Here is a 21,721-nt window from a genome sequence, read left to right as displayed (position 1 = left end):
TTACATTGCCCCGATTTGACCCTTTATCTTCTGCTTCAGGTCATGCCAACCTTATGTTGGCACGACCTTATGTTGTTCGATTTCAGAATGGATCCAACTTTCTGGACTTCTAGTTCACATCTATATTGATATATTTTGTTACAAATGCAGATTGACGTTCATTCTTTAGTTTAGCCAATGTTGTAACGACAGCCCCTCCAGGCCAAGATTTACACATTTGTTGTTGACAAATGCCCCTCAGTTATGGTGTATAACAGATTGTACCACATTCCAGGCCAGATGTCCCCTGAAGGATGTCCAAGAACACACACTTTCTGCAGACCATCTTTGAGTTCCATGTGTTACTGGAGATTACGAATTAAACTGTCGTCCTACGTGTGTGTGTAGGGGGGTGTATTCTTCATGTAATATTTTTCTACTGTGCCTTCAGAAAGTATGCACCTCCATTTACTTTTTCCACATTTTGTTGTCAGACTGCATTTAAAAATGTATAACATTGACATTTTGTGTCACTGATCTACACACAATACCCCATAATTTCGAAGTGGAATAATTTGTTGATTTTTTAAATATTATTAATTGTTCTGGCAAGCCTAAATAAGCACTTAACGAATCAGATAAGTTGCATGGACAAATTAAGTTCAATAAGTGGTGAACATTATTTAATAACTATCCCATCTCTGCACCCCACACAAACAATGATCTATAAGGTACCTCAATCGAGTAGTGGGTTTAAATGACATTCAACCACAAAGACCAAAAAGGGTTTTCAATGCCTCTCAAAGAAAGGCACGGCGTAGTGAAGTTAATTAGGTTTTAGATGGTGCATAAATACACCCAGTCACTACAGGCATCCTTCCTAACTCAGTTGCCGGAGAGGAGGGAAACTTCAGGGATTTCACCATGAGGCCAATCGTGACTTTAATGGTTGTGATATGAAAACAACATTGTAGTTACTCCACAATATTAAGATAATTGACAGAGTGAAAAGGAACCCTGTACAGAATAAAAAAGATTCCAAAACATTCATCCTGTTTGAAATAATGCATAAAATGTTGCAAATATTTTGTCTGAACACATGGCATTATGTTTGGGGCAAATCAAACATCACTGAGTATCACTCATATTTTCAAGCATGGTGGCTGCATCATGTTATGGGTATGCTTGTAATTGGCAAGGACTACAGCGTTTCTTTGGTTGAAAATAAACAGAACCAAGCTATGAGCACAGACAACATCTTAGAGGAAAACCTGGACCAGTCTGCTTTCCAATAGACACTGGGAGACAAATTCACCTTTCAGCAGGACAATACCAAGATGTCATTGTGGCCAAGTTACAGTTTCAAATTACATAGTCTTGAAAATGTCTGTCTAGCAATGATCAATCAATTTGATGGCGCTTGAAACTTTAAGGGCAAATATTGTACAACTCTAGACTCCTAACTCCTACTTACCCCAAAAGACTCACAGCTATACTCGCTACCAAAGGTGCTTCTACAAAGTATCGACTCACGGGTGAGAATACTTTCAAAAGACATTTCTTTATTTAATTTTCAATACATTTGCAAACATTTCTAAAAACATGTTTCATTGTCATTACATGGTATTGTGTGCAGATGGGTAAAAAAACAAATATATATTTAATCCATTTTGAATTCAGGCTGGAACAACAGAATGTGGAATAAGTCTAGGTGTGAATTCTTTCTGAAGGCACAGTAGCAATAACTGATTGCCCTCTTAATATGGGAATAAAAAAATAAATCTAAATCAAATCCCCTGTCCCTTTTAAGAAAGAATAACAGTACTCGTCTGTTCATTTCGGGATGTAGCGGTCCAATTCCATTTTAAATCCTTAGTGCTTAACGTAAGATACAAAAATATCCCATCAACTCGTGTGTAGCTCTGGAAGGATTGATTAGGTACTAGCAATATGTTTATAGCTCTACCATGCCCTCTAACAAGCTAGGTGGAATTTTCACTTGATACCCATCAAATCCTTACAAATCTACACAAGAGCCAAGATGGTAAAGGGTAAGATCCTAGGGGGGTCTGCGGCAAAATATTGTATGTGGTCCTTCAATGTGTGCTCTGCATTTGCCCTGCAAATGGACTACATTTAAATTGTACGGATGCCTTGTACTTTAAGGGAGGCCATTTCCTTTCAGTCAGAGAGTTAGATTAGAGTTTTATCTCCCATCTGATTTAAGCAGACACAGAGGTAGGGCATGGGTCTGCATTCACCGCCAAGTTCCTTTAGCATTAGACAGACGGGCCGATAAAATCGAGGAAAACCTTGACCCAAATCTCCCGGCTCACCGCTGATCTTTGGTGTTAAGTGGAGTTGGTCTTTGTCTATTCTCAAAGTGACTCTGATCTTGAATGCTGAGTAAGCAGACTGATCAATGCCTGTTGACGCGGTCACAAAGGTGTTGAAGAAACACACACAAAACACACTAGGGTCGGGCGATATCACGATAGCGTAGGTAGGGTAAACCCTCGTCTGTCATCTCACGACGTCGTCACCGTTGACAATGGCCGTCAATCATCGTCGATGGCAACGACATCGTGATATGACAGACGATGGTTGGCGCCCTGCAGTAAAGAACGGTCTCTCGCAGTGCAAAGCAGGGCAGCCCACAAGTGACGTTCTGAGTAATTTGACTCTTCCTACTTGCTATTACCTTTTTAATATGTGACACAGAATGCTAGCGAGAAATGTAGGCCAGACAGAGCGGAGAAGTCCGCCAAAGAAGCGCAAAATGTCCAGTCAGAAAACATCTGTTGGATGCATGGGCTTTAGATTGTAGCCTAAACTTTTTTTTTTTTAATGTATAAATGTACACTCCTTAACCATCTTGTGTTAAGCCGTTGAAAAATAAATAAAACAAAGCCTATATTCTCTCCTCTCTCCATTCGATAGGCAAAATGAATATGATTGAAGGCTACGCTTTCATCGTTTTATGCACGGCTTTCTCCCCAAAAGTGATTTGAATAGCCTAAAAACGTAACGCAGACAGGGGACTAATAATGATAGAGAACAAACCATATCAATAGCCTATAGTAAAATCTAATCATGTTGCAAGCTGGGAAAATCCCTCCAAGTGTGGTTGATAACCAAATGGCCAATAACCTCTCATAAAAGCTTTAATTCAGGTTAAAGTTATGAACAGTTGGCTTGGGCGGTATACCGTATATACCTTATACAGGGGTATTTGGAAAAAAGCCAAGGGATAGTTTTTCAAAACCATCCAGACAACTTATTTGAAGTTTTTCAATAAATTGGAATATTTGGAGCTACATTAAGTTAATACCTCCAGTTAATACCTCCATTAATTTGTGCAATAAATTAGGCGATAAAGCAGATTGGGTTCTTCATTTGACCCGTCACATGATTTTATCTTATGAAGCTTACCATAGTTCCCCAGAACCGTACATCCAGTCGTGTTTGTTTATAAATAGCACAAAGGGAGACTTGTAGATACCACAAAGGGAGATGGCGGAGTCTGTTGTGCAGTGCACATCAGGCGATGAAGTATATACTTGTATGGTTTTCTGCCAGAAGTCAAAGAGCTCGGGATGAGTAATCTGCACAGCTGTCATTCTTTCCCTGTGCTTCCAACTAGCGTTTTATTCCTCCTCCGAACTTTTCTCCTCTGCTCCGTGTACACATGCTGCTATTACTCCACAAAAGCTTCATAATGTTCAGTCTCCCTCTTTAAATTTAATTTGTAAAATGTCCACACTCACCGAAAACGACATTAGGCAGCTACTAGCTATGCTTGTATAACTTTATGAGCTGGATTTGCCTGTCTTGATGTTCGTTTACGCTCGTTAGCATTTAGCTAACAGCGTCTATGTGAATTCGCTATTAGGTTTTGCAAATTTTGTTAGCATTCTGGTACTCGAGGCACAATGGGCTTTTCTTGCATTATTTGAGCCCTCTTGTGTGCTATGCCGGTAATAACATAAATCCTGGGATGAGAGAAGGACAGTATGACGATATGAAAATCTGGATATCGCCCAAGCTTAATGAGCAGTTCTGTATTTCCCAAATATTCTAGCCTATAGTTGTCCTAAAGTTGTGACTTTCAAAAATAACAATGAAAGTCTATAGCTTAGGCTATTCTCAATAAAAGCTTTATGATAGAACAAACTAAATGATCTTCGTAGATAGGTGCTCTTTGGTAAAAAGGGGTCAATTTGTCATCAAAAAGAAAGGAGAATCAAGGCACTCTTCATATAATTCATTAAAATACCTTTATTTGTATGGCATGTTCAATGGAACAAAGATTTTAAAACTTCAGCGCGGTTCAGCGGCATGGCCAAAGTCTTCTTTTGAACAAAGCATTTTCCACCCCTGATTGAGGAGGGAGTGGTCACAGAACAGCCAAAATTCATTACACAACACCTAGTAAACAACAATGTATATTCAAAAGTGAAAAAAGGTATGGTATCAAAATGAACATCAAAATCGGAAGCATTAGAACCCCTAGAAGAAGAAAAAGTAGTTCTAGCCTTGAATAGAAGTGGGCCAAATAGTGAGAAAAGGTGAGCCATACATTTCATACACTGAACAAAAACAAACGCAACGGAAAGTGTTGTTCCCATATTTCAAATAAAAGATCCCAGAAATGTGGTTCTCTTTTCTTTTATGAGGCAAATAGCAATAAATATTCAGTTCTGAAGACGGTAGACCAGTCATAGTTTACATACACCTCCGCCAAATACATTTAAACTCAGTTTTCACAATTCCTGACATTTAATCCTAGTAAAAATCCCCTGTCTTGAGGTCAGTTAGGATCACCACTTTACTTTAAGAATGTGAAATGTCAGAATAATAGTAGAGAGAATGATTTATTCCAGCTAGAATTTCTATCATCACATTCCCAGTGGGTCAGAAATTTACATACACTCAGTCAGTATTTGGTAGCATTGCCTTTAAATTGTTTGACTTGGGTAAAACGTTTCGGGTAGCCTTCCACAAGCTTCCCACAATAAGTTGGGTGAATTTTGGCCCATTCCTCCTGACAGAGCTGGTGTAACAGTCAGGTTTGTAGGCCTCCTTGCTCGCACACGCTTTTTCAGTTCTGCCCACAAATTTTCTAGAGGATTGAGGTCAGGGCTTTGTGATGGCCACTCCAATACCTTGACTTTGTTGTCCTTAATTATGCCATTTTGCCACAACTTTGGAAGTATGCTTGGGGTCATTATCCATATGGAAGACCCATTTGCAACCAAGCTTTAACTTCCTGACTGATGTCTTGAGATGTTGCTTCAATATATCCACATCATTTTCCTACCTCATGATGCCATCTATTTTGTGAAGTGCACCAGTCCCTCCTGCAGCAAAGCATACCCACAACAAGATGCTGCCAAACATAACAATGGCCATTATGGCTAAACAGTTACATTTTTGTTTCATCAGACCAAAGGCCATTTCTCCAAAAAGTATGATCGTTGTCCCCATGTGCAGTTGCAAACCGTAGTCTGGCTTTTTTATGCCGGTTTTGCAGCAGTGGCTTCTTCCTTGCTGAGCAGCCTTTCAGGTTATGTCAATATAGGACTCGTTTTACTGTGGATATAGATACTTTTGTACCGGTTTCCTCCAGCATCTTCACACGGTTCTTTGCTGTTGTTCTGGGAAAGATTTGCACTATTTCTTTTCCTGAGGTCTTGGCTGATTTCTTTTGATTTTCCCATGATGTCAAGCAAATGGGCACTGAGCTTGAAGGTAGGCCTTAAAATACATCCACAGGTACACCTCCAATTGACTCAAATGATGTCAATTAGCCTATCAGAAGGTTCTAAAGCCATTACATAATTTTCGGGAATTTTACAAGCTGTTTAAAGGCACAGTCAACTTGGTGTATGTAAACTTCTGACCCACTGGAATTGTGACACAGTGAATTGAAAGTGAAATAATCTGTCTGTAAACAATTGTTGGAAAAATTATGTCATGGACAAAGTACATGTCCTTTCCGACTTGCCAAAACTATAGTTTGTTAACAAGAAATTTGTGGAGTGGTTGAAAAACTAATTTTAATGACTCCAACCTAAGTGTATGTAAACTTCCGACTTCAACTGTATACTGCAGATATGGGTCTGCGGAAGATTGCTTCCATCCAGCCAACGTCACTACGGTCACTGCTCCATCACAGCGCGCCAAACTTACACACACACGCTCCATGCTAACACTCATCCACCAGAAAGCAATATTAGAAAAGATGTGCCTGCACTTAGCCTCTGCCCAGGCTTTCAACAACATATTTCGTTCAGTTGCATTCGATTTCCTCACTGTAGCCCTACTTTAATTTTAGCAATTTTTTTCATAACTAGAAATATATAATTTGGCCAATAGGGGGCGATAGCATCGTATATCACTGTTTTATTGGTACATGATCATGATAGGAAAAGACTGATATTGCCCAACCCTAACACGCACACAGAGAGACACACACACACACCTGTGATATACATTGAGTTTGACAGAATGCCAATATAGCTGCTGAGTCAAACATCGGAGGTAGTTCACACAGATTCGACAGCAGTCTTTTCGCCTCTCGTTGCCAGGGTTAAGTTACACACACACACACACACACACACACACACACACACACACACACACACACACACACACACCATCCTCACCATCTCTCCCCTCCCTCCTGACAAGTTAATTCCTTCAGCATGATTCATCTGCCTCATCTTAACTCCTTGGGATGCACTCTCCAACACACGCACTTGCACACAAAAGCCACAGCATATGTTTGGGATCAAAAGTGGACATACAGCAAAGGACCATCCAGAACAGGAGCAGATAACACAATAGTTTGAGAAGCCTTACCCAAAGTGAATGAAAAATACTGGATTAGGCCGTTTCAACTACTCCTCCCTTGTCCCTTCACTAAGGAATATAATGCACAAAAGGTCAGGGTAAGGACTGGATAGAGATCCTATTATTACTAAATAACTAATCTCATTGAGGTTTTAGTATTGGTTTCCTCAAAATTCCATGTTCAATTTGATATGGGAAAACAACGTGTCCTATGTGAATACCTAGATATCACTTAAAATCACAAATTTGCATGCAGGTCAACGCATGCCAAAACCACACACACACCATACAGGCTCCGTTTACCTAGTGTCGTTCCTCTGACTGATTAAATTATACGACATCGTAAACGTCGTAAAATTCTTGGTTATCATCACGAACCAGGTCTAACGAGTTGAATCAGCAATTCAAAAATTGGCTTAATTATTTACTAACTACCTAAATAATCACACAGATTTACATATACACAGGATGGATCATACATCGATTACTTATCATGTCATAAAATAAAAAGTCCCTGGTGGACGAAACCGATATGAATGCTTGTTACACAAAGAAAGGGTGTTGGGTTTGAATGAAAGAACGGGAAGACTGAGGTAGAAAGGAGTTTGGGTCTCTATCGGACCTTAAAGATATGCTGACGTAAATACAGAATCTTATGCATTATAATAACCGCCCATGCGGAAAAGGAAAATGCAAGATATATATTTACACTGAGCTGCACTTCGATAGATGGGTCGAAGATGGAAGACTGGTTTGTCCAGCGGAGATCGCCTTTGTCCTTTGTAGAATCTGTCTGGGCTTAGCGGATACGTTGTACCCTGTCTTCTCAGGAGATTGTCTGTCCTTTCCTAGGCCACGCACGTTTACAGCTGCAGCTGATAACTCAACTTCTAGAATGTATCAATTCTTCATAAGTGAATAAGAGTTCAAAGTTCATACCATTTTGCCATACTCAGCTAGTGCTGTATTCTGGCTGGTCTTGTCAGAATTCATCCTTCCAGCGTGGTGATCGTCACCTCCACAATGAAATTAGCCCTTTTAAACGTATGGGACACCAGTACTCACGTCGTCGGTAACTAAGGTTTGACTCCCATCAACGGATTTTGTATCGGGGGAGAGAAGGGCATGCGCTTCATAGTTCTCAATCAATGTTTGTTCACTTGGGCATGGCCACTGAGTGAGCATAGTTTACTTTATGAAAACCAATTTGTAAGTCGCTCTGGATAAGAGCGTCTGCTAAATGACTTAAATGTAAATGTAAAACAATTCTCTCATTTAGAAGCTAAAAATACATTTAATCTTTTCACAAATAGTTTCATATTTAAACATTTCAATTGCACAATAATTCCATGTGAATCTGATAACTAGAATGTGTAGACTTTCCAAGATACAATTTATGTCATCCTATCATCAGATATGTCCAAGACACCAACTGATCGGACATCATATTTTTTAAGTACCAAGGACACTTTCAACTGGTTGGATTACAGAAATATTGTACCTTTCCCAAACCTTTTGATGTCACCATACTCTCTCTATGTTAACAAAGGGATTTTCAAGAAACAATTCTGTAGAGAAGGGGGAAAGGTATTTATGGGGGTCATAAACCTCCCCCAACAGGATAACGTCATAACACTAGTTATGTTCCTCACCGAATGAAAATGACTTGGCAACATGTTGTCAGCAGGCATTGGTGTAGACATAATTTACACCATGTTTAAATAAAGAAGAAAACAAGTCTACAGGGTATTCTTCTCATTCTGAGACAAGGGCACCTTACCAACTATTACTTTAGAGTTATCAATGTGAATGTTAGCCATGGCCACTACAGGCTAAGTAATGAAAGTGTTATTGTAAATTACAATCATTCATATTGAATTACTTCAAAAGGTGAGGAAAGGAAGAACAGATTATGTCATTTGGGTGCACTACCCCTTTAAGTTTGGCTCAGCTTCCACCACAGTTCAGCTGCGTCTATGACAGCCTTGTAGGGCTCTGGTCAGTGAGAGTGTGCGGTCAGTTTCTCCACTCATTGCCTCTGGGGTTTTATGACTCAGCCGTGGTATAAATTGTGTCTGTTTGGAAGGGAAACAGGTTCCCTCCACTCTCTGTGCCACCTCCCTTTCAATTCTGCCCCAGAACAATGGACAGTGCTCATACCAAACCCCCCTCTCTCCTTCTGTGAGCGCGTGCTCTCCTTCTGCGAGCTCTCTCGCCCCCCTTCTGTGCTATCCTTCCGTGCTCTCCTTCTGTGCTATCGCTCTCTCTTCTCCTGCGCTCTCCTTCTGCGAGCTCTTCTTTTGCGCTCACCTAGGAGCTTGAGCTCCTGCGCTCTCCTTCTGCGAGCTCCCGCTCTCCTTCTGCGAGCTCCCGCTCTCCTTCTGCGAGCTCCCGCTCTCCTTCTGCGAGCTCCCGCTCTCCTTCTGCGAGCTCCCGCGCTCCCGCTCTCCTTCTGCGAGCTCCCGCGCTCTCCTTCTGCGAGCTCCCGCTCTCCTTCTGCGAGCTCCCGCGTGCTCCCGCTCCTTCTGCGAGCTCTCCTGCTCTCCTTCTGTGCTCTCCTTCTGCGAGCTCTCTCTCCTGTGCTCTCCTTCTGCGAGCTCTCTCTCCTGTGCTCTCCTTCTGCGAGCTCCCTCTCCTGTGCTCTCCTTCTGCGAGCTCCCTCTCCTGTGCTCTCCTTCTGCGAGCTCCCTCTCCTGTGCTCTCCTTCTGCGAGCTCTCTCTCCTGTGCTCTCCTTCTGCGAGCTCTCTCTCCTGTGCTCTCCTTCTGCTCTCTCCTGTGCTCTCTGGCTCTCCTTCTGCAAGCTCTCTCTCCTTCTGTGCTCTCCTTCTGCGAGCTCTCTCTAGGCATAGGCTAAGATGCAGTAGATAGTGTTGAATACAGTATAAACACAACAGTTCAAAAGTTTGGGGTCACTTAGAAATGTCCTTGTTTTTGAAAGAAAAGCACATTTTTGTCCATTAAATTAACATGAAGTTGATCAGAAGGCCAGAATCCCGGAGTCGCCTCTTCACTGTTGACATCTATTTTGTATCTCTGACAGAGTAGAGATATTCTTCCAATTTGTATTCTCTTTTGAGCAATTTAGTTTATTCTGTGTTTTTGTTACATTTTTCAAATTTGTCAAATAGGAGGTCATGACTTTGGTTCTGGTTGTTTTTTTTAATTGTGTGTTCTAATGAGCTGAGTTTTTCTTGCATACTTTTTTGGTTTAAAGTAAAGTCTTCTGATGGAATTATTCCATAGAGACTTTCAAAGAGATCTTCCCAAATGTTGCCATTTTGAATGGCTTGGTAGTTTCTCTATTTTCCATTTACACCATTCCATTTCTCCCAGAACTGGTTTGCATCAATGGAGTCTTCAAACCTCTTTCAGAGTGTTCTCAAAATTCTTCAGTTTTTTTACATCTTAGGTTTTGTTTGTATTCTTTCGATGTGTCACAATATTGTTGTCGAACATCTCCATCTTGTAGCTGGTGATGTTTTCTATTTGACAAAGATCTAAATAAATAGATGCACTAACGCCTTTCCATTGTTGTTCACTACCTGGTCAGGGCTTTTTCTATTACTAGGGATAGGAATCGGGTATAAGGAGGAATGTCCGAATATACAACATGTCTATTACCCTCAGGGTCTACACATTCAGGTTCAGAACCTGTTCTAGCATTAAAATCCCCATACAAAAGCACATTTCCCTCCAATTCAAAACTGATTGGTCTCTTTCTGGCGAATATCATCAGGGAGAAGCATACGCCACAACTATATATAAATAATTGTCACTAAGGATTGTTCCTTTGTTGAATTAACCAAATGTGGGTGTTACCCGTATGGATTTGGCTCCATGAAAGGTCCTGTTTGCACCATATGATAATTCCTCCAGAGTCCTTGCCCTGTTTGATGTTTTGATGTTTTAATGATGGAAGTAGAGTTTCCCTATAGCCTGAAGGACATTGAGTATCTATAATCACCAAGAAATGATTCTAGAAGTATTAGCCGCCTTGACAGTTTTGCACACTCTTGGCATTTTCTCAACCAGCTCCATTTCAATTAACATGTGTGCCTCGTTAAAGTCAATTTGTGGAATTTCATTCCGCAACACGTTTGAGCCAATCAGCTGTGATGTGACAAGGTAGGTGTGGTATACAGGAGATAGCCCTACTTGGTAAAAGACCAAGTCCATATTATGGCAAGAACAGCTCAAATAAGCAAAGAGAAACAACATTACTTTAACGTTACTTTAAGACATGGTCAGTCAATACGGAAGATTTCAAAAACTTTGAAAGTTTCTTCAAGTGCAGTCACAAAAACCATCAAGTGCTATGAAACCTGCTCTCATGAGGACCGCCACATGAAAGGAAAACCCAGAGTTACCTCTGCTGCAGAGTGTGACAACCCTCCCACTCTGTCTGTCGTATTCTTTCTCTTTGCTCTTGTTTTCCTTATTCGGATGTCAGTGGGCGGAGCCGGGAGGGTCGCCCACCGACATCCTAATAAGGAAAACAAGAGAAAGAACACGACAGTGGGAGGGCCGTCACAAGAGGACATGTTAATTAGTTACCAGCCTCAGAAATTGCAGCCCAAATAAATGCTTCAGAGATCAAGTAACAGACACATCTCAACATGAACTGTTCAGAGACTGAGTGAATCAGGCCTTCATGGTCGAATTGCTGCAAAGAAACCACTACTAAATGACACCAATAAGAAGAAGAGACTTGCTTGAGCCAAGAAACATGAGAAATTGATATTAGACTGGTGGAAATCTGTCCTTTGGTCTGATGAGATTTTAGATTCCAACCGCTGTGTCTTTGTGAGACGCAGAGTAGGTGAACAGATGACTTCCGAATGTGTGGTTCCCATCGTGAAGCATGGAGGAGGTGGTGTGATGGTTCCACTAAGCGCAGCAAAGCACCATCATTTGTTTTTCAACAGGACAATGACCTAACACACCTCCAGGCTGTGTAAGGGCTATTTGACCAAGAAGGAGAGTGATGGAGTTCTGTATCAGATGACATGGCCTCCACAATCACCCAACCTAAACCCAATTAGGATTGTTTGGGATTAGTTGGACCGCCGAGTGAAGCAAAAGCAGCCAACAAGTGCTCAGCATCTGTGGGAACTTCAAGACTGTTGGAAAAGCATTCCAGCTGAAGTTAAATGGAGAGAATATGCCAATGGTGTGCAAAGCTGTCATCAAGGCAAAGGGTGGCTACTTTGAAGAATCTAAAATATTTTTGGACTTGTTAACACTTTCTTGGTTACTACTTGATTCCATGTGTGTTACTTAATAGTTTTGATTTCTTCACTACTATTCTACAATTAAGAAATTAGTAAACATAAATTACCATTGAATGAGTAGGTGTGTCCTAACTTTTGACTGGTACTGAAAGTATTAAGACCCTTTACTCCCTTTTACTCAGTATTTTGTTGAAACACCTGACCAAGGCCCTTCTCCCCCAATTGCTCAGTTTGGCCAGATCTAGGAAGGGTCGAGGTGGTTCCAAACTTTTTCCATTTAAGAATGATGGAGGCCACTGTGTTCTTGGGGACCTTCAATGCTGCAGAAATGTATTGGTACACTTCCCCAGATCTGTGCCTTGACACAATCCTGTCTCGGAGCTCTACGGACAATTCCTTCGACCTCATGGCTTGGGTTTTGCTCTGACATGCACTGTCAACTGTTGGACCTTATATAGACAGGTGTGTGCCTTTCCAAATAATGTCCAAACAATTGAATTTACCACAGGTGGACTCCAATCAAGTTGGAGAAACATCTCAACGATGATCAATGGGAACAGGATGCACCTGAGCTCAATTTCGAGTCTCAAAGCAAACGGTCTGAATATTTATGGAAATAAAAGTGTTTAATTTTTAATTCATTTGCCCCAAAAAAATCTTAAAACCTGTTCTCTGTCATTATGGGGTGTTGTGTGTAGATTGCTGTAGATTTGTATTTTTTTAGAATAAGGCGGTAATGTAACAAAATGTGGAAAAAGTCAAGGGGTTGGAATACTTTCCGAAGGCACTTTATATCTATATATTATTTGCTTAGAGTAAAGTACAAAGGAAAATAATACACAAGCAAATATATAACAGGACAATCCAAATGTGTGTGTGAGAAACCCCCCAAAAAAAACAACAGAATCGTATTTTTCAATTTAGATAATAATCAAATAAAAAAGGTGTGTGTGGAATAATAATTTTAAAAAAAGGTTGGGGTGTGCGTGTGAGAGATAAATACAAACACAATAATACAATAAAAAGGGTTGTGTGTGTGTGTGTGTTTTCCAGCAGTTGATGTGTCGGAGGATATATTAAGTATGGTATGTCTCTTGTATTGTGTGTGTGGTTGATACACCCCCACAGTACTTAGACTAAGCTCACCAACCATGCCCAACGCAAGAGTAGATGTTGTGCTGTGTGTGTTTCAACAAAGAGCATTCTTCAGTAGCAGGAAAGAAAAATTATATAAATCGTAAACAATAAAATTATAACATACAGTGGGGCAAAAAAATAGTCAGCCACTAATTGTGCAAGTTCTACCACTTAAAAAGATGAGAGGCCTGTAATTTTCATCGTAGGTACATTTCAACTATGACAGACAAAATTAGAAAAAGATTTTTAATGAATTTATTTGCAAATTATGGTGGAAAATAAGTATTTGGTCAATAACAAAAGTTTCTCAATACTTTGTTATATACCCTTTGTTGGCAATGACAATGTCAAACATTTTCTGTAAGTCTTCACAAGGTTTTCACATACTGTTGCTGGTATTTTGGCCCATTCCTCCATGCAGATCTCCTCTAGAGCAGTGTTGTTTTGGAGCTGTTGCTGGGCAACACGGACTTTCAACTCCCTCCAAAGATTTTCTATGGGGTTGAGATCTGGAGACTGGCTAGGCCACTCCAGGACCTTGAAATGCGTCTTACGAAACCACTCCTTCGTTGCCCAGGCGGTGTGTTTGGGATCATTGTCATGCTGAAAGACCCAGCCACGCTTCATCTTCAATGCCCTTGCTGATGGAAGGAGGTTTTCACTCAAAATCTCACGATACATGGCCCCATTCATTCTTTCCTTTACACGGATCAGTCGTCCTGGTCCCTTTGCAGAAAAACAGCCCCAAAGCATGATGTTTCCACCCCCATGCTTCACAATAGGTATGGTGTTCTTTGGATGCAACTCAGCATTCTTTGTCCTCCAAACAGGACAAGTTGAGTTTTTACCAAAAAGTTATATTTTGGTTTCATCTGATCATATGACAATCTCCCAATCTTCTTCTGGATCATCCAAATGCTCTCTAGCAAACTTCAGATGGGCCTGGACATGTACTGGCTTAATCATGGGGACACGTCTGGCACTGCAGGATTTGAGTCCCTGGCGGCGTAGTGTGTTACTGATGGTAGGCTTTGTTACTTTGGTCCCAGCTCTTTGCAGGTCATTCACTAGGTCCCTCCGTGTGGTTCTGGGATTTTTTCTTGTGATCATTTTGACCCCACAGGGTGAGATCTTGCGTGGAGCCCCAGATCAAGGGAGATTATCAGTGGTCTTGTATGTCTTCCATTTCCTAATAATTGCTCCCACAGTTGATTTCTTCAAACCAAGCTGCTTACCTATTGCAGATTCAGTCTTTCCAGCCTGGTGCAGGTCTACAATTTTGTTTCTGGTGTCCTTTGACAGCTCTTTGGTCTTGGCCATAGTGGAGTTTGGAGTGTGACTGTTTGAGGTTGTGGACAGGTGTCTTTTATACTGATAACAAGTTCAAACAGGTGCCATTAATACAGGTAATGAGTGGAGTAGCCTCTTAAAGAAGAAGTTACAGGTCTGTGAGAGCCAGAAATCTAGCTTGTTTGTAGATGACCAAATACTTATTTTACACCATAATTTGCAAATAAATTCATAAAAAATCCTACAATGTGATTCTCTGGATTTCTTTTCTCATTTTGTCTGTCATAGTTGAAGTGTACCTATGATGAAAGTTACAGGCCTCTCATCTTTTTAAGTAGGAGAACTTGCACAATTGGTGGCTGACTAAATACTTTTTTGCCCCACTGTATGTATATCCTACTACCAGTCACTTTTATGTATAAACCTACCTCAACCACCCCAGTCTCCCTGTACATTGAATAAGGTACTGGCTCTGACATGTATATACTTGCATTCTTATGTTTCCTTGAGTTTCTTAACCTCTTGCTCCTACCTGGCACGCAGGCGTCCCATCTAGAGCTCTGGAAATGCAAATGCGCTACGCTAAATGCTAATAGTATTAGTTAAAACTCAAACGTTCATTAAAATACACATGCAGGGTATTGAATTAAAGCTACAATCGTTGTGAATCCAGGCAACAAGTCAGATTTTTAAAATGCTTTTCGGCGAAAGCATGAGAAGCTATTATCTGATAGCATGTAACACCCCAAAAGACCCGCAGGGGATGTAAACAAAATAATTAGCATAGTCGTCGCTACACAAACCGCACAAATAAAATATAAAACATGCATTACCTTTGACCATCTTCTTTGTTGGCACTCCTAGATGTCCCATAATCACTATTGGGTATTTTTTTTTTTTCGATTAAATCGGTCCATATATAGCCTAGATATCGATCTATGAAGACTGTGTGATAAACGGAAAAAATAGCGTTTCATAACGTAACGTCATTTTTTAAAATTCAAAAAGTTGACGATAAACTTTCACAAAACACTTCGAAATACTTTTGTAATGCAACTTTAGGTATTAGTACACGTTAATAAGCGATAAAATTCATCAGGAGGAGATGTCAATTCTATAGGTGTCTGTCTCGAAAAATGTCTTGGAGAGAGCTCGACCAAAACATCCGGTCGGAGGGGGAATCGATTCCCTTGATTCGGTTAGACCAAGAATCAAAGCTGAATCAAATGACAAGACTCTAGACAACGTGTGGAAGCTGTAGGCACTGCAACCTCGGCCTCATTTAATTCGGTTAACTTTTTTCCTTGAAGTCGCGCATGGATATTTATTTCCATTTTCAGTGATCAGATTTTCATGCACTTTTTGATGAAACGCACGTTCTGTTATAGTCACAGCCGTGATTTAACCAGTTTTATAAACGTCTGAGTGTTTTCTATCCACACATACTAATCATATGCATATACTATATTCCTGGCCTGAGTAGCAGGGCGCTGAAATGTTGCGCGATTTTTAACAGAATGTTCGAAAACGTAGAGGTTCGACTTAACAGGTTAAGTGTTTATTATATTCTTGATTATTATCTATATCATTCTTATCACTACATTGTTGGGAAAGAGCTCCTCAAGGTAAGAATTTTAAACCGGTTGTATCCTATGCATGCCGCAAATATTCGTTTATATGTGTTACGGTGTGGAGGATTGGAAGTTTGCGTCCCGGTTGGGACAGAATTTCCACATGTCCCACGTGTGTGTGTGTGTGTGTGCGCATGCAAATGTCTGCATAATTGAGGGTGACCACTCACCACTCTCAGCAGCCTCCTCTGCTCCTTGAAGGTGGCGCAGCAGCCCAGCACTCCAGTCACCATGACGATGGCCCCGGCTAGGATAAGGATGTAGGCGGAGGCGGCGTAGGTCACGGAGGAGAGCAGGCTGATGTAGTCGCTCTTCTCCACCAGCGTCCAGATGCCCACCGCCATCACCACGCCCCCTGCCAGCTGGGAGGACAAAGATATCACATTGTAGAACTGCATAAGTGTTGCTCTCCACTTTCTGGAGGACTGAGTTATGAAATCAGTGCAATCAAAATTCTGGCGTTTGATTGCAAATATGCAGATGGAGTCGAAAAGAGAACACACAGAAAACTGTTGTATAAAACACCTGTCTCCGGATTATATCTTCAAACTAAGGGCAACCATGGCATCAGTGACAGAGCGGGAGAAGTGTCCATCCATGTATACAGTTAAGATAGTACACTTTAACTTGAAATGAAAACGACTATTACTTACCTAGCTAAAGTTAGCTGGCTGGCTCGCTAGCTAGCTAAAGTTACGTGTATGATCTGTGTAGTTATATTATTCGTATCACAGAGCCATTTGTATAGCTAGTTATAGCCTAATGTTAGCTAGCTAACATTGAACCTGGTTGGTTAGTTACCTGCAGATTCATGCAGGGTAGTAACGTTATGAGTTGGTATTATGGTTCATGTCTAAACAAACGACTCCACTATGCAAGTACCCATTTTAATACAAATAGAATGTTCATGATGTCACTGCGACAACTGCCGATCGACGTGGCTGGTAAATTCACTCTGGCTATCTACTCTGATTTGAGAACACTCTCTTAAAAAAATAAAAATATATGCCATTTAGCAGACGCTTTTATCCAAAGCGACTTACAGTCATGTGTGCATACATTCTACGTATGGGTGGTCCCGGGGATCGAACCCACTACCCTGGCGTTACAAGCGCCATGCTCTACCAACTGAGCTACAGAAGGACCTCTTCTGTGTGCCAGAGTGCAGAATAACTGACGAATTTACGAACACATAACATCCATTGAATATGGCCAGTGTCAGTAAACATTGGCTAAACAAGCGTAATTAAATTGTTGCCAGCAGCACATTTGCAGTCACCAACGCTCTGGATAACATAAAAACAGCCTAACCAGCTCTGCTAGGGTGAGTAAAATGGTCAGAGTGAGCTGTTCTCTCATTTGTGTCTGGAAGTAGCTAGCAAACTATCCAACAGCAGTCAAGCTTGGGTGCTTGACTGCTGTGGTTAGGTCAGCCAGATGTGAATCCTTAAAAGAGATGGGTGGGACTAAGGCTTTAGAGGGTGTGAATGATGGTGAATGGTTGTTGACAAAGAAGTGCACTCCAGTAGGTGCTGAAAGAATACAAAGAAGTGCTCTCCAGAAATAAATTTGCTGAAAGATCTAAAATCCTGTTTTTGCTTAGTCATTATGGGGTATTGTATGTAGATTGATGAGGGGGAAAAATATTTAATAAAGGCTTATTCTAAAATGTAACATAACAAAAAGTGGATAAACGGGTCGGAATACATTCCGAATGCACTGTTTGCTAGAATGGAGGTTTTAAATAACAGCTGCATTTGCATATTAGCCAATACATATGACATAGCCTACACATATAGCATAACTTGCAATAAAATATTCTCTAAAAACTGTTGTACAATGGGCTCTGCAATAAGATTCTAAACCAGAGAAGTCCTCAAATAGCAGCTGGCCAATACCATGGTGGGCATTGCATGATGTCGGATGCATTGGAATATAAGGAATAGCGGATGATACAGAGCCTGTGGGATTATAGAAAAAGTGTGTTTGAGTTTCAAATACTAAAATGTTTACATGCACACTAATCATTTGATATTAAACTGATTATGGCATTAGTCATGTAGACACCTTACGCTGCTTAAATCACATAAGGTCATGATCGAAGTAAGCATATGCTGATTAAAACCTGCTTTTCTGAGCAATATTTAGAATTCTTAGGACATGTAAACACCTAAATCAGAGTTACAGTGGCTTATGAAAGTAGTCACCCCCCTTTGGCATTTTTCCTATTTTGTGACTTACAACCTGGACTTTTTCGGGGGTATGTATCATTTGATTTACACAACATGCCTACCAACATGCTGGTGTACATCAATATTTAAGTCATACCACAGATTCTCAATTGGATTGAGGTCTGGACTTTGACAAGGCCATTCCAAGACATTTAAATGTTTCCCCTTAAACAAATCGAATGTTGCTTTAGAAGTATTCTTATGGTCATTGTCCTGCTGGAAGGTGAACCTCCGTCCCAGTCTCAAATCTCTGGAAGACAGAAACAGGTTTCCCTCAAGAATGTCATTGTATTTAGAGCCATCAATCATTCCTTCCATTCTGACTAGTTTCCCCAGTCCCTGCAGATGAAAAACATCCCCACAGCATGATGCTGCCACCACCATGCTTCACTGTGGGGATGGGGATCTCAGGGTGATGAGAGGTGTTGGGTTTGCGCCAGACATAGCGTTTTCCTTCATGGCCAAAAAGCTAAATTAGAATCTCATCTAACCAGAGTACCTTCTTCCATATGTTTGGGGAGTCTCCCACATGTCTTCTGGCAAACACCAAATGTGTTTGCTTATTATTTTCTTTAAGCAATGGCTTTTTTTGTCCACTCTTCCGTAAAGCCCAGCTCTTTGGAATGTACGGCTTAAAGTTGGCCTATGGACAGATACTCCAATCTCTGCTGTGGAGCTTTGCAGATCCTTCAGGGTTATCTTTGGTCTCTTTGTTGCCTCTCTGATTAATGTCCTCCCTGCCTGGTCCGTGAGTTTTGGTGGGTGGCCCCTCTTGGCAGGTTTGTTGTGGTGCCATATTCTTTCCATTTTTTAATAATGGATTTAACAGTGCTCCCTGGGTTGTTCAATGTTTCGGACATTTTTTTATAACCCAACCCTGATCTGTACTTCTCCACAACTTTGTCCCTGACCTGTTTGGAGAGCTCCTTGGTCTTCATAGTGCTGCTTGGTGGTGCCCCTTGCTTTGTGGTGTTGCAGACTCTAGGGCCTTTCAGAACAGGTGTATCCGTTATATTGGGTTTATCACAGTAGGACTGGTGAGGTTAATATGTAGAGTCGTGGCCAAAAGTTTTGAGAACGACAAATATTAATTTCCAAAGTTTGCTGCTTCAATGACTTGATATTTTTGTCAGATGTTACAATGGAATACTGAAGTAGAATTACAAGCATTTCATAAGTGTCAAAGGCTATTCTTGACAATTACATGAAGTTGATGCAAAGAGTCAATATTTGCCGTGTTGACCCTTCTTTTTCAAGACCTCTGCAATCTGCTCTGGCATTCTGTTAATTAACTTCTGGGCCACATCCTGACTGATGGCAGCCCATTCTTGCATAATCAATGCTTGGAGTTTGTCAGAATTTGTGGGTTTTTGTTTGTCCACCCGCCTCTTGAGGGTTGACCACAAGTTCTCAATGGAATTATAGCCTGGGAAGTTTCCTGGCCATGGACCTAAAATATAGATGTTTTGTTCCCCGAGCCACTTAGTTATCACTTTTGCCTTATGGCAAGGTGTTCAATCATGCTGGAAAAGGCATTGTTCGTCATCAAACTGTTCCTGGATGGTTGGGAGAAGTTGCTCTCGGAGGATGTGCTGGTACCATTCTTTATTCATGGCTGTGTTCTTAGGCAAAATTGTGAGTGAGCCCACTCCCTTGGCTGAGAAGCAACCCCACACATGAATGGTCTCAGGATGCTTTACTGTTGGCATGACACAGGACTGATGGTAAGCGCTCACCTTGTCTTCTCCAGACAAGCTTTTTTCTGGATGCCCTAAACAATCAGAAAGGGGATTCAGAGAAAATGACTTTACCCCAGTCCTCAGCAGTCCAATCCCTGTAACTTTTGCAGGATATCAGTCTGTCCCTGATGTTTCTCCTGGAGACATGTGGCTTCTTTGCTGCCCTTCTTGACACCAGGCCACCCTCCAAAAGTCTCACTGTGCGTGCAGATGCACTCACACCTGCCTGCTGCCATTCCTGAGCAAGCGCTGTACTGGTGGTGCCCCGATCCCGCAGCTGAATCAACTTTAGGAGACGGTCCTGGCGCTTGCTGGACTTTCTTGGGCGTCCTGAAGCCTCCTTCGCAACAATTGAACCGGTCTCCTTGAAGTTCTTGATGAGCCGATAAATGGTTGATTTAGGTGCAATCTTACTGGTAACAATATCCTTGCCTGTGAAGCCCTTTTTGTGCAAAACAATGATGACAGCACGAGTTTCCTTGCAGGTAACCATGGTTGACAGAGGAAGAACAATGATTCCAAACACAACCCTCCTTTGAAGCTTCCAGTCTGTTATTCTAACTCAATCAGCGTGACAAAGTGATCTCCAGCCTGGTCCTCGTCAACACTCACACCTGTGTTAATGAGAGAATCACAGTCATGTCAGCTGGTCCTTTCGTGGCAGGCCTGAAATGCGATCATCTGATCACTCTTCATAACATTCTGGAGTATATGCAAATTGCCATCATACAAACTGAGGCAGCAAACTTTGTGGAAAATTAATATTTGTGTCATTCTCAAAATTTATGGCCACGACTGTAGAGCAAGGGACTAGAGCACAAGTGATCTTGCGAGTGCACTCGGCTTGGTGAAGTTCAAATTATAATGTGTAATGTTTTGATAAATGAGGTAAACAGTTATACCTTGGGTTACTATTGTGAGGTGTTTTTGTGAGTGTTTTGATATTCCTGGTACTTAGAAAATATGAGGTAAGATGGGGTTTTTGGGACCGTGTTACATAGTTAGATAGGAGACATGGGTACTCCGTAGGTAGTTTTGCACATTTAGATAGATGTAAGAATCTATACCGCAGTTATCACAGAAGGCGATATATCCCAGTGTGGATACAACACCCGTTTTGGGACCACTAATTAGGTAATATTTTGATAATGGTATGGGTTTCCCTGTTCATATAGACAGGGTTTGATATCTGAAAACAACGCTAACTGGTTTTTCCTCTTGTCCGTCTCATTCCCCTGCGTGTCCTGTGTTTGTGAATGTGATATGAGAGTTGCGCGAGTGTGGAGATGTGTTAATCTGAAGTTCAGATAAGATATAGAAATGTGTAAAATAAGTTGATTTAAATTTGGATTCGATATGTAGCGTTATCTATCATTTCTGGAAGTCTCGAGAACCGTTGAGGACATGTGTGGAGCATTATTCCCATGAACGGCCAGGCAGCGTCCGGGAAAATAACGTTTTTTTGGTGTCCACTGGGAGTATGGCGATGGAGAGTCATTGAAAACGCACATGGAATGGTGGAGTACCTAAGATTTACTACGTTATACATGGACTCTGTACCCGGACCAATTCAACTATAAAAGCTTATGGGATTTTCTCTGTCCGGGTAACACATTTAAATAAAATA

At 41.2% G+C, this 21,721-nt stretch overlaps 1 protein-coding gene across 3 annotated transcripts in view; it reads right to left on the bottom strand.

Moving 5' to 3' along the window:
* Positions 1-21,721, bottom strand: part of LOC118362223 (CD151 antigen-like) — a 147,503-nt gene that overhangs the window by 106,266 nt on the left and 19,516 nt on the right. For all 3 annotated transcript variants that reach the window (XM_052479236.1, XM_052479237.1, XM_052479243.1), the window contains exon 3: positions 16,295-16,486. In XM_052479236.1, the coding sequence (XP_052335196.1) occupies positions 16,295-16,486 (192 nt within the window). The remainder of the gene's footprint in view (positions 1-16,294; positions 16,487-21,721) is intronic.

Source organism: Oncorhynchus keta, chromosome 2, assembly GCF_023373465.1.
Source record: "Oncorhynchus keta strain PuntledgeMale-10-30-2019 chromosome 2, Oket_V2, whole genome shotgun sequence".
NCBI classification, from domain to species: Eukaryota; Metazoa; Chordata; class Actinopteri; order Salmoniformes; family Salmonidae; genus Oncorhynchus; species Oncorhynchus keta.
Note: the sequence above shows the minus strand (reverse complement) of the source record. Positions and strands in the feature narration are given on the sequence as shown.